Source organism: Lissotriton helveticus, chromosome 7 (genome assembly GCF_964261635.1).
Source record: "Lissotriton helveticus chromosome 7, aLisHel1.1, whole genome shotgun sequence".
NCBI classification, from domain to species: Eukaryota; Metazoa; Chordata; class Amphibia; order Caudata; family Salamandridae; genus Lissotriton; species Lissotriton helveticus.
In genome coordinates, this window is record NC_136068.1 from 127,787,988 (window position 1) to 127,802,177 (window position 14,190).

Consider the following 14,190-nt stretch of genomic DNA (forward strand, 5'->3'; position numbering starts at 1 on the left):
GAGCGCTCATGGCGGCTCCGCGATCGCTCCCTCGACCGCTCCCTCGACCTCCGACCGGACCGGGACCGCTCTCGACGCGGGGCCGACACTCGGAGCTCGAGCAGCTTGCGGGACCGCTCCCGTCTAGCTTTACCTGTCAAGGCCCGGCAGTCGACGCAGGACTCCACGTCGTGGTCCGCGCCCAGACACCGGAGGCAGAGTCGATGGTGGTCGGTGACCGACATCATTCGGTCGCACCCGTCGCAACTCTTAAACCCGGGCATCCTACCGGCACCTTGAAGAAAGAGTTAAGTTAACAAAACTTGGTCAAAAGACCGGAGTACTGCTCTTCGGATCTGCGCTAACTGGCGCGGAAAAAAGAAGAACTGACGTCAGCGCGCGGAGGCGGCGTCTATATACTCCAGCGACGTCATCACGGCGCACGACGCCGACGACGCGGAGCCGCAGGGGACGCCTGCAGACGACGCCTACCGACGCGCAGGGGTACTGCTACGCAAAAGTTTCCGGATCCAGACTGACGCCTGGGGATATTCTAAGGTAAGGAATCTAATACTAACCTGTTTCTTTCAGATCTACATAGCTACTCTTGTTTGGTATAGTCCCTTGATATATGTAAAGGGCATGGTTAACGTCTTGCTAGGTCTGGGCTACATAAATATCACACAAAAAATCTACTAATGTCAAATTCAGAAAACAGATATTCCATCCAATATTATACTAGCTCATTATCTAGTCTGCATGATAGTGTTCAATCTTGCTAGATTGGCATTCGTGTTTTGCCTGTAGACCAAAACCTTTGCTCTATATTTCACACAATGCACGTGCAGAATTCTGACACACCTTAAAGCAGTACATGGTGCTACATAAAAATATAAATAAAACAACAAACAGCAAAATATTGATTGAGTAGGGCAGGATACCGACCTGACCTCTAGCTCCCTGTTTACTCCTCATCTCATCCAGGAACTGCATCTTCAGAACCACACGTGGGTCCATGCGAGGGGGGAAAGGGAGCCCAGTGATGATGACACCACGACCATTCATGTCGGCAAAATCAAGGCCTTCACTGGCCTGAAAAGAGAAAGTGCAGCCAGTTACTGCCAGCCACCTTACAGCGTAGAAAGTGTGTAGGAAAAGAGCTATAATGTGTATTTGCTACAGAGGGAAGGTGGACAGAGGCCATTAGAGGAATGGAAGAAAAGGATGTAAACTGGGTGTTTAAACAGATACTGAAATGAATATAACAAAAGCGAGGACCAGATGCAGGGAAGCAGAAAAGAGAAAGAAGCATAAAAAAGCATCTGAAAGATGACTGCTTTTACCTTTCCTCGACACACTGCAAGGAACATGGCTCCGTTGGATTTGGGGTTGACAACTTGCGTGTAGTACGCATCAATAATCTTTAGGAGAAAAAGAGAAATTATAGAAAGCTGGTGACTATGACCATAATGTGCATTACTGGTAACAGGAACTTCCGAAGAGGATACAAGGACCACCAGTCAGCCTGCTTCCTGGTCTATTCAACAGTTTTACCCTCTTTATCTTTGCTTTCTGTTACCTTTCTTCTTAGAGTCTACCATTTTACCAAGCATATGCCTTCAGAATGAAAATATAAGTATTTTGTAAGTATATATATATATATATATATATATATATATATATATATATATATATATATATATATATATATATATATATGGGATTAGGAGTGGGTGGCTAGGGTACATGGTAAAGACATGCTTGGTAAAGGCATATGCGTTGTAATAGATGCATGGTAACAAATGTGTTGTAAAGGCTGCTTCCCGCAAGAGAGACAGCGGGGTGTAGAGGTCTAGAGATACGTGGAAGGATTCTGGGTAGATGTATGCACAAAACAGTTTGGAAGAGGGGTCTGTACAGAAACTCGCAGTTCAGATGAGGGAGAAGGAGCCCTAAAGCATTAACGTTATTAAAACACAGCTTTCACAAGTACTAAATTGGAAACCAATGCCATGGACAACGCTCTTCCATCTATTTATTGAACATATGGGAAACCAATAGCTACCCTTCTCCCCACAGGAAACCATGGTAATTAGTGATTATTGAAAATGCAAAGTTTTGCATTAATAACGGGAACTCAGAGACTTGTTTGTTGAAAGAAACACAAAAAACTGTATTTTTCTCTCACATATTTTGCGCACATTCTGGTTGTGTTTTTTTGCGCACTGCACTGGGGTCACATATAACTAGCAAACGGAGGATTAGCTTATTGTATGTATGTTATAAATACACGTCTTGGATATAATTTTCCTATAAAAACCTAAATGGTGGTGTTTTTGTGGTGCTCTTACTATGAACTGTGTTAGGTCCCAGAAATTGTTTACTAAATGATACCCAAGAGAACCACTGTTTTCAATCATTTTCAATAAAATGAAGGCAACCCCCAGTATGATGTCACTGAGTGAGGGCAGCATCCACGGAGTGGTTGCTGCAGTAATGCAAGGTCATAAACTTTTGCCAGGTCATAAAGTTTTGCAACTGCAGAAAGGACAAACTCTGACCCCCTGCACCGACGACCTCGCACCACTAAAGAACCCTCCCAGCAGGCCCGGCAGCAAGAAACCCCCCTGGTTCACCGACGAACTCAAGGACTCCAAGAAGACCTGCCGCACCCTCGAGAAAGCCTGGCGCCACGACCCGACCACAGACAACATGACCGCCCTCAAGCACGCCACCCGCAAGCACCACCAGCTGATCCGCACCACCAAGAAGGAGTAGTTTCTGTCCTGTAACTCCAGTTCTGTAGTAGGGGTATCTCTGTTATAGTCATAATCTAGTGAATAGTCCCGCCCATGTGCGTGGACCCCGGAGCAATCAAAAATAATCTCTTACAGTGTCGAAAAATGCAGAACTGCACAGACACTTAAGAGAGAATTTAAAGACAGATAATGCAGCCTAAAAAGGCTACACTGTCCAGTACTTCAACTAGAAATTCCACCACAAAATCCACAAAACAGCAAAGCCTGTACAGATTTCCCTTGCTTTAACAGCAAAAACCCTCTGGAATGATAGAGAGAAGAACCTGGACAGACAAGCCCCATAGGCTGCCATTATGTGGCTCAGAACAGGATACTGTGCCTTTAAGAGAACTTTCCAGAACTTCACAGTATCCCAGAATGCACTGCAGGTCCCAGTTACTTTCAGTTCTTTTTGAAGGCGTAACACGCCAGACCTGTAGCATTCCTTACATGAATAACTCTCTCCACCGGGGAGGAGGGCGGGCGCTTATGACTATAACAGAGATACCCCTACTACAGAACTGGAGTTACAGGACAGAAACTACTCCTTCTGTAGTAGGGGATCTCTGTGTATAGTCATAATCTAGTGAATAGAATGGCAAGCCCATCCCCACACCAAGCGGCGGTGGAGAAAACAGAAATAACACCACTATTGTGCGAACAGATTTCGCAGTGAAGCCTGCCCAACCTGAGCGTCTGCCCTGGCATCAGTGTCCAGGCAGTAATGCTTAGCAAAGGTATGGACCGACTTCCAAGTGGCCGCCTTGCAGATCTCTGCAATGGGAACATTACGAAGCAAAGCTGTCGTGGCAGCCTTGCCCCTGGTGGAATGAGCCTTAGTTTTCCCCCTAAGGTCTTATTAGCTTTGTAGTAACACAATTGTATGCAGGACACAATCCACCTCGCGATGGACTGTTTAGAGGTAGCAAGACCCGTCCTGACTGATCCATAATTAACAAACAATTGGTCTGACCTACGAATATCTTTGGTTTTATCCAGATAAAATTTCAACACCCTCCTAACATCCAGGGAATGTAAAGACCTTTCCGCTGGAGATGAAGGATTCTGAAAAAACGTAGGCAAAGTTATAGTCTGGTTGACATGAAAATCAGAAATAACCTTGGGAAGAAATTTAGGGTGAGTAGGCATAACAACATTAGCAGCATGAAATACAGTATAAGGTTCTTGGCAACACAACGCCTGAATTTCACTCACCCTGCGGGCCGATGTAATGGCCACGAGGAACGCCGCCTTCCAGGACAGGTGCTGCAACGAAGCCTTATGAATAGGTTCAAAAGGCTCCTTCATCAATCTGGACAGCACCACGTTCAATTCCCATGAAGGCGAAGGAAGCCTGACAGGAGGGAATACTTTCTTCAGGCCTTCCAAAAAATCTTTGATCACAGGGATCTGGAAGAAGGAAGTCTGTGAAGGGCATTTCCTGTAGGCAGTCAAAGCAGCCAGATGAACCTTAATGGAATGGACATTAAGGCCAGACTGCGCCAGATGTAGTAGATATGGAAGGATGACATCCTCCTTGCATGTCGTAGGGTCATAGTTCTTGGACTTGCACCAGATGCAAAACCTCTTCCACTTGTAAGCATAAGAAGTCCTAGTGGAAGGTCGCTTAGCCTCCTTCAGTATGTCCATGCAATCCTCTGGGAGATTCAGATGGCCATATTGCACTATCTCAGGAGCCATGCCGCCAAACTCAAAGACGAGAGGTTGGGGTGCAACATCCGCCCCCCGAACTTCGTGTGAAGGTCCGGCCTGTGTGAGAAGTTGGCCTGATATAGGATGCTCACTAGTTCTAGTGATCACCTTGTATCAGTCCAAACAACCCTTATGGTGATTGGTTGTAAGTCAACCTTATAGACCAGTTATCCTAATGGTAGCATGGACAAAGCAGTCTTAGGCTAAACTCTTTTGGCATGTGAAGCCAGCTGTTTTACCACAATATAACCCCTTGAATACCAGATGAAAGGACACCACACAGGTTGTTATGAAAATAAACAATATATTTATTAATAACAACACCTCTGAACTCTTTATGAGATCAGAGGGCTAAGCACATGACAATACTAAGAAGGAAATACGAGTTAGCACAATATTTACACGTGTGCCTTAGGGGCACGACAAACCATATACTAAAAACAATAGAATGCGAGGAAAGAAGTTACTGTAAGGAGATCCAGAGGCTGGAGGATCGCTGGGACTACGCTACGAACTAGGTAAGTAAGGAGCAGGAGGCCCACGGGACTCACGTGCAGAGTGGAAACTCTCACGCGGGATGCGTACCAACGTCTATGGATACTACGGTATGCAACCTTTACCACGCAACGTTTACAACGAACTACCTTTACCACGCAATTTTTACAACGCAGGATCCATTACAACGAAGTACCATTACAACGCATGTTTTTACAACGCAGATACCTTTACAACGCATACCATTACAACGTAAGTATTGGTAAGTATATAATTTTATTAAAAATATTATAGGTTTGGGTTTTTGGGTAAAGGGGTATTTTTAGGGTTCAGGGCTAGGTTTGGGTTTTTAGGTAAAGGGGTATTTTTAGGGTTCAGGGCTAGGTTTGGGTTTTTGGGTAAAGGGGTATTTTTAGGGTTCAGGGCTAGGTTTGGGTTTTTAGGTAAAGGGGTATTTTTAGGGTTCAGGGCTAGGTTTGGGCTTTTAGGTAAAGGGGTATTTTTAGGCTTCAGGGCTAGGTTTGGGTTTTTGGGTAAAGGGGTATTTTTAGGGTTCAGGGCTAGGTTTGGGTTTTTGGGTAAAGGGGTATTTTTAGGGTTCAGGGCTAGGTTTGGGTTTTTAGGTAAAGGGGCATTTTTAGGGTTCAGGGCTAGGTTTGGGTTTTTAGGTAAAGGGGTATTTTTAGGGTTCAGGGCTAGGTTTGGGTTTTTGGGTAAAGGGGTATTTTTAGGGTTCAGGGCTAGGTTTGGGTTTTTGGGTAAAGGGGTATTTTTAGGGTTCATGGCTAGGTTTGGGTTTTTAGGTAAAGGGGTATTTTTAGGGTTCAGGGCTAGGTTTGGGTTTTTAGGTAAAGGGGTATTTTTAGGGTTCAGGGCTAGGTTTGGGTTTTGGGGTACAGGGGTACAGGGTAAAAATAAAGTAAAATTAAATTATATTAATTTTTATTAATTTACATTAAAAAAATATTATATACTTACCAATACTTACGTTATAATGGTATGCGTTGTAAAGGTATCTGCGTTGTAAAAACATGCGTTGTAATGGTACTTCGTTGTAATGGATCCTGCGTTGTAAAAATTGCGTGGTAAAGGTAGGCGTTGTGAAAGTATGCGTTGTAACGTCATACATCCGATACTACAGTTTACAAAGTTACGGATTCCGGACGAACCCGGCTGGATGGAGGGAAAACAACAGTGGACCTGGACACTAGGATAGTGGACACTGACTTCAGCACCTAGAAGCTTTAGTTACCTAACCCACAGGCTGCGGGTGCATAGGGCTGAAGTGGCGTCGGGTTTGCTGCGTTGATCCCGGTGATGCCTGAAACAAGGAGTTGCTGGCAGGCAGCCAGATGGAGGAGTCCGGTGGTTCCAAGGATGGAACTAGGAAGGAGAAGTCCTGAAAGGGAAGGGGACAGAGTCTCGGTCACTAGCCAGTGACGGTGCTGGAACCAGGAGGGAACCAGGTGCTGTCGCCGCGTTCAGGTGGAGGAAGGGCCGCTTCTCTCTGTAACTGCGCGGACCAGGAGCTGTTCTTCACGACCAGGCTGGAGGCACGAGCTGTCCCACGTAGTCTGCTGCTGTTGGCGGTGTTGGATCGTCGATCTGGTCTACAGGCCTTGGCAAATGCAAGCCAGGCGGTGGAACAAAGATGGCGTCTGGTGCGGACCAGGAGGGTCCGGGGTACTTCTCTTTTACAAGGAAGCAAGGGCCAGTCTGGGGGACCAGACCAGCAGTGTTGAAATCTTCGGGTCGTCGTCTCAGAGGTCACGAGCCAGCCGGCAAGGGACCAGACAACAGGAAAAGCAGCAACCAGGCAAAAGGGCCCCATGCAGATCACGTGGATGCTGGGGGGCTGGTCTTTGGTGCAGGAGCTACGTCGGTGTGGGGCTTCTCAGACCCCAGTGCACTCACTCGAGGGTCCCTCGGTGGTCGTGCTGGAAGCGCTGTGCAGGTTTCTTCAAGATGGCCGTCTCCACATTGCTCGTCGCACCCACGGGTCCCAGCTGTGCTGTGGATGTGGGTAGAGGTCAGAGGGGTCTGGAGGTCCGGATCTCGTTGAGCTGGGTCGTCGGGTTCCAGGAAGGAAGGACTTGCAGCAAACCGCACATGAGCTTGATGGTGCCTGTGAAGCAGGATGGTCCCTCTCTGACCATAGGGGAGATTCTTCAGTCTTCTGATGTTCAGGAGGTCGAAGGTCAAGAGTTTCTTCGTGGAAGTTATCAAGATTAATCTAACTGGGAATGGGACCAGCTCCTACCTTTATTCAGCTAAAGGGGGCTGCACTACGACTAGGTCCCTCCCCTGGGTGGGACCAGGAAGGGGGGTGGTTACACCCCCTATCCTTTGTCCGGTTTCCCGCCAGAGCTGGGGCTGGAGTGACCCAGCAACTGGTTGGAACCGGTGTATGCACAGGGCACCTTGTGTGCCCCAGGCATGTCTCATTCCTTTTAGCCTTGGCCTACCTAAAACACAAAATCCTGTCTGGGGTGGCGCTAGCACCTCCCAAGTCAGGAAACCCTTTGTCCGAGCCTCCCTCGCTGGAAGGACTCCCAGCAGCAGGAGGTCAGACTTGTGTCTGTGGTGGCAGCATCCATTTTGTGATGCTGAGGCTCGAGTTAACTTTAACCGGGGTTCACAGTTACATACATGTCGTGTCCCTCTAGAAGGGTGGAATGCTACCCCCGTCGCCAGAATTGGCGAGGGGGTAGTATTCCAATTCGTATGACACCTTACTCGACATGTTTTGATAATGCTATGCCAAAGTTAGCATTTAACCGCGAGGATTATAATGCACTTAAGTGTATATGGTATAGCGTTATCATGGAACAGCTATTAGGACTTGGTTCCGCAAGCTGCAAACGGGCTCAGCTCATGCCAGAGCACCATCTCACATAATTCCAAGCACTCTGCCTTCAGGATTGATAAGGCCTTCCATAGGAGTGACTGATAGGAATATATGTGTCCATTTTAGGTTTAGATATAGGTATACTATATCTACAGCAAAGGGTGATTACACCACCTTGCCCCAGCTGTCGTGCAGCCAGTTGTGTCCGTTTTGGATGGCCAGCCAGGGGTGGCATAATACATGCTTCAGCCCCTGGTAGGCCCTGGGTACACCTATGCCCTGGATACCTAAGGTATACTGTACAGGGACTGATAAGGTGACTCAGTATCCAATTAGATATGTACCTAGGGTACATGGAGTCCATTTTAACAGAGAGAGCAGGAAGCCAGGGGTCCTGAATAGCAGGATCCCAGGCCAACTAAGTCAAAAACCAGCAAAACACCAGGCAAAAAGTTGGGGGTAACCATAGTCAGATATCCACCTTCCTACAGCCTGCACGGCAGCTTCATGTGAGGAAGGAGAGACCGGTGGAGCAGGTCCGTGAACCACCACTGTCTGGGCCATTCCGGGGCAATCAGAATCATCCGCGCCCTGGACTGAGACAGCTTGATGAGAACCGTCGGAATCAGGGGAATGGGTGGAAAAGCGTACAGAAAGCTGTTCGACCATTTGATCAATAACGCGTTCCCCAGCGTCCCCGGCTGGTAGTACCTGGAGGCGAAGTCTCGGCATTTGCTGTTTTCGGCGGTGGCGAACAGATCTACGTCTGGAGTTCCCCTCCTGGCGAAGACTTCTCATTGTACTTCGTCGTTTATGACCCATTCGTGGTTCTCCTGAATCAGTCTGCTCAGTTCGTCTGCCTGAACATTCTGCACACCTGGCAGATGTGTGGCCGTTATCGTCAGTCCTCGGGCCAGAAGCCAGTGCCAGATCGCCTGCGCCTCCTGCGACAGAGTGCGGGATCTCGAGCCCCCCTGCTTGTTGAGGTAATACATCGTGGTCGTATTGTCCGTCTGTACAAGCAGAGAGTTGGTCTGGAAGGACGGGTGAAAAGCCTTCAGTGCCAAGTGAACAGCTCTGAGTTCCAGGAAATTGATGTGGTACGTGGACTCCGTCGGGGACCACGTCGCTTGAATCTGTAAATCTCCGGAGTGCGCTCCCCATCCCTGGAGAGAAGCATCCGTCACGATAGTCTGTGTGGGAATGTCCTTGTGGAAGGGAACCCCTCTCAGGAGATTCTCCGCTGAACACCACCACTTCAGAGACTGAAGAGCATGCAGAGACAGTCGTATCTTGTCGTCCCAAGATCCTCTCCTCTGGTCCCACTGATCCTCCAAGCACTCCTGCAGCGGTCTCATGTGCAGCCGCGCATGTGGCGTCAGGAAGATGCAAGACGCCATCGATCCCAGTAGAGAAGACACCTTCCGCACTGTCGTAGATGGAGTGGTCATGAGAGCCTGAGCCTTCCGAAGGAGTGATAATCGTCGCTCCTCCGAAGGAGACACGCTTGCTGACAGCGTATTGATGGAGGCTCCCAAGTACTGAATGCACTGGACCGGAGTCGGGACAGACTTGGACATGTTGATGTGCAACCCCAGCTTGTTCAAGAGAACGCACGTCTTCTGGAAGTGCGCTTGAGCTTCCGAGAAGGAGGAGGCCTTGATCAAACAATCGTCCAGGTACGGATAGACGAACACCTTGTTCTTCCGCAGGTGTGCCGCTACCACTGCCATGCACTTCGAAAAAGTCCTGGGCGCAGACTTCAGCCCGAACGGAAGTACCGTGTACTGATAGTGATTGGTGCCGACTTGAAAAAGCAGGAACTTCCTGTGTTTGTGTGCAATGGGCACATGGAAGTACGCATCCTGTAGGTCTATAGCACATAGCCAATCTCCCTGTTGCAACTGAGGATAAATCTGATGCAACGACAGCATGCAAAACTTTTCTCTGCGAATCCACTTGTTTGCCTGTCGCAAGTCCAGAATGGGCCTGAACTCGTTCTTGTCCTTCTTGCGGACCAGAAAGAACCGGGAGTACAGACCTCTTCCTCTTTGAGACAGAGGTACATCTTCTATCACCCTTTTCCTTAACAGGATATCGGCCTCCGCCTGGAGCTCGCGCAGTTGATACTGCGAGCTGACCGGCGGAATCGATGGAGGAGGGCTGGTGAACCGAAGACTGTATCCATTGCAAACAATATTCAGCACCCACTTGTCGTGAGTAATTTTTCTCCACTCTGCCAGAAAAAATTGAACGCTTCCCCCCACCGGAGCGGGTAACGGATGAAGGGGAAGTAACCGCTCAGGGTCGAGACCCGGCCGGGCCTTTGTTCACGGTAGAGGACTGCTGTCCACCTCTACCCCTCTGGCGTTTTGGAAAGGGTCTCCGGGAACTGCTGCTGTTGTTGCTGCTGCTGTTGTCCCGAAGATTGTCCTCGTCCTTTCCCCTGCGAACCGAACCGCCGTTGGAACGGGCGGTAGGGCTTCTGGTCTTTGGGCTTCTCCAGGCCCACAGCCGTCAGGGTCTCAGCCTCAGCCTTCATGCGTGCCATTTCATCGTCGGCATGTTTTCCGAATAGTGTCTCACCGGAAAAAGGCAGATTGGCCACCCGCTGTTGCGCCTCAGGCTTGAGTGACGTAAGCCTGAGCCAAGCATGGCGGCGCTGGTTGACCCCGTGACAGTAGCCATGTGCCGCCAACAGTGCGATATCCGCAGCGGCGCTGATGGCCTGGTTCGAAACCAGCATCCCTTCCTTGACAATTTCTTGGAAGTCCTCCCTCCTGTCGCGTGGTAGAAGGTCCGTGAACCGTTCCAGGGAGTCCCACAGTGCACGGCCGTACCGCCCCAGCAATGCCGAATCGCTGGAGGCCTTCATAGTAGTGGAAGAAGTCCCACAAGCCTTCCTTCCAGCCGAATCAATCCAGCGGCTTTCTTTATCCAGAGGCACGGTGGAGGACGGGGAGGTAGAATGCAACTTCCTGGCCGCCGTCACTATCACGGAATCGGGCACTGGGTCCCTCCCTATACTACTTCAGAAGTCTGGAGGGAGCAGCCTTCACCACCGCAGGTGTAAGGAACAGCTCCTCCGCAGGTTCGACCAGTCCTGGCACCAGCGGCAGCAGAGGGCGAGACAGGTGCTTCTTGTGAAGAGTCTCGAATATCACGGACGTCGTAGGTGTAGGAGCCGTCACCGTGATACCCAACTTCGCAGCCCCCCTCAGGAGAACCTCCTGGAACGTGCCGATGTCGTCTACCGGAGACACCCTAGTCTCCGGTGAGTCCGATAAGGTAGGCGAATAGGAGCGAGTCCTAGAGGAAGCCGTACGGGACCTCGATCTGTGCCTCCTATGGCGATGCCTAGATCTAGTGGAAGACCTGTGTCTACTCCTCGATCTTCCTCTCCGTCGGGAGCGCGACCTTGATCTCCTAGGTCTGGGACGCTCTGCCGGCTTGCCCGGGGTGGGCGTCTTGGGCTTGGACGGGTCCTGAGGTTTAGGAGTCCCTTTGGGAGGGGTCGGAAGCCTGGGCAACGAGACCGACCTCGGTGGAACCGAGGGCGGCTTGTTCGGCACATGAGGCCGCGGTTCCGTTGGAAGCGGAGGCAGAGGAGGCAACGGAGGAGGGGTCGGAGCCCTCGGAGGGGGACCCCTCGGCAACAGAGGCGGAGGTGTAACAGTCTTCTTCGAGGTATACACCTCGGAGTACACCGATCCCGGTGACCCGCCTCCCTTTCCAGATCTGGACTGTGGGGAGCCCCCCACAGCCCCAGGCCTCTCATCACGATCCCTCGGCGTCGAAGAACGGTGACCAGACGGCGAGCGTAGGCCCCTCGACGTCGAGCGCCCCATCGGCGTCGACCGTTTTCTATGCCTCGGCGTCGACCGCCTTCCATGCCTCGACGTCGATCCCGTCCACCTCGACGACGACCTCTTGCGTCTCGACGACGACCTCTTGCGTCTCGACGACGACCTCTTGTGCCTCGACGGCGACCTCTTGTGCCTCGACGGCGGCCTCGACGGCGACCTCGACGGCGACCCCGACCGCCTCGACGGCGATCTCTTCCGCCTCGACGGCGACTTCTTCCGCCTCAACAGCGGCCTCGACGACGAGGATCCCCTCGACGACGATAGCTTCCTCTCTGTCGACGGCGAACGGCGGTGTCGCCTCGCCGGTGAGCGCCGACGCCGGGCCCGTCGACGCCGATCACTCGACGTAGACGACGACGAAACCGTCAAAGGATTCGACGGCAGCCTGTGCAACTCCCTCGACGCCGACCGGCGACGTTTCCGCGACCCAGAGCCCTGGGGAGACGGGGAGCAGGCCGTGGTCATCCCTCTCGACGTCGTGGTCAGTGCCACCGACCCAGACGGAGAATGGTGACGTTTGCTGGACTTCCTGCCCTTGGGGAGCCCCCCAGAGGCCTCAGCATGGGCAGAAGAAGCCCCTCCAGACCCACCTTGCGCCTTCAGCCTTCTTTCCTCGAGGCCCTGAAGCCTGATCTTCTGTCTTTCCTTCAGGGTCCTGCCAGAGAAGCCTTGACAAATCCCACACTCCTCAGGGATGTGGGAAGAGGGAAGGCAGAGGATACACACCTCATGGGAGTCTGATTTTGCCTTCTTCCTGGAGCACTCCGGGCATTTGTCAAATAATGCAGGCATATTTGACATCAAAAGGGAGCAAAAACCAAGAAGAAACAGCACAAAAGTACTTTAGAAGCACTCAAATCGAATTTAAAGTGAAAAAACACCAATAAACCCTTGAAAAGGGAGAGCTCAATGCTCCAGGGGTCCTGCTTGCAGGAGCCGGAAAAAAGAACTGAAAGTAACTGGGACCTGCAGTGCATTCTGGGATACTGTGAAGTTCTGGAAAGTTCTCTTAAAGGCACAGTATCCTGTTCTGAGCCACATAATGGCAGCCTATGGGGGCTTGTCTGTCCAGGTTCTTCTCACTATCATTCCAGAGGGTTTTTGCTGTTAAAGCAAGGGAAATCTGTACAGGCTTTGCTGTTTTGTGGATTTTGTGGTGGAATTTCTAGTTGAAGTACTGGACAGTGTAGCCTTTTTAGGCTGCATTATCTGTCTTTAAATTCTCTCTTAAGTGTCTGTGCAGTTCTGCATTTTTCGACACTGTAAGAGATTATTTTTGATTGCTCCGGGGTCCACGCACATGGGCGGGACTATTCACTAGATTATGACTATACACAGAGATGCCCTACTACAGAAGACAGCATTCAAAGAACGACTGGATAACAACGCCCACGACAGCAAGGAACTCTTCAGCATCGCCAAAGAGCTCTCCAACCCCAGCACCGGAAACAACGACATCACTCCTTCGCAAGACCTCTGCAACTCTCTCGCCTCGTTCTTCCACCGCAAGATCGCCGACATACACAACAGCTTCGGCGCACCAACCACGCACCCAACCACCGAACCAACGCCCCCCACCACCACCCTCTGCAACTGGACCCCGGTCAGCACCGAAGACACCACCCGCACGATGAACACCATCCACTCCGGATCACGAACCGACCCCTGCCCCCACCACATCTTCAACAAGGCCGACGCCATCATCGCACCCCAACTCCGGGACATCATCAACACCTCCTTCCACACCGCCACCTTCCCGGAGAGCTGGAAGCACGCCGAGATCAGCCCCCTCCTGAAGAAACCCACAGCGGACCCCTCCGACCTCAAGAACTTCCGCCCCATCTCGCTCCTCCCTTTTCCTGCCAAAGTCATCGAGAAGACCGTCAACAGACAGCTCGCCGCCTTCCTCGAAATGGATGGATCCCTCGACCCCTCGCAGTCCGGTTTCCGAGCCAACCACAGCACCGAGACCGCCCTGATCGCAGCCACCGATGACATCAGATCCCTGCTCGACAACGGGGAAACGGCGGCCCTCATCCTCCTGGACCTCTCCGCAGCGTTCGACACTGTCTGCCACCGCACCCTAGTACAGCACCTCAGCAACATCGGAATCCAAGAAAAGGCACTGGAGTGGATCATCTCGTTCCTCGCCGGAAGAACCCAGAGAGTTCGCCTCCCCCCGTTCATATCCGAGGCCACCGAAGTCATCTGCGGCGTACCACAAGGATCATCACTCAGCCCAACCCTCTTCAACGTCTACATGAGCCCCCTCGCAGCCATCGCATGCCAACACAACCTCAACATCATCTCCTACGCCGACGATACCCAGCTGATCCTATCCCTCACCAACGACCCTGCCACCGCCAGGACCAGCCTACACGAAGGGATGCAAGACGTCGCCGAGTGGATGAAGAACAGCCGCCTGAAACTGAACTCAGACAAGACGGAAGTCCTCATCCTAGGATCATCGCCCTCCGCCTGGGACGACTCC

General features: G+C 51.2%; 1 protein-coding gene across 2 annotated transcripts in view; it reads right to left on the reverse strand.

The window, feature by feature from the left end:
- RTEL1 (regulator of telomere elongation helicase 1) overlaps positions 1–14,190 on the reverse strand; it is a 246,674-nt gene that overhangs the window by 131,059 nt on the left and 101,425 nt on the right. For both annotated transcript variants that reach the window (XM_078651687.1, XM_078651688.1), the window contains exons 22-23: positions 1,323–1,400; positions 925–1,071 (exon numbers count right to left, since the gene is read on the reverse strand). In XM_078651687.1, coding sequence (XP_078507813.1) covers positions 925–1,071; positions 1,323–1,400 — 225 coding nt within the window. The remainder of the gene's footprint in view (positions 1–924; positions 1,072–1,322; positions 1,401–14,190) is intronic.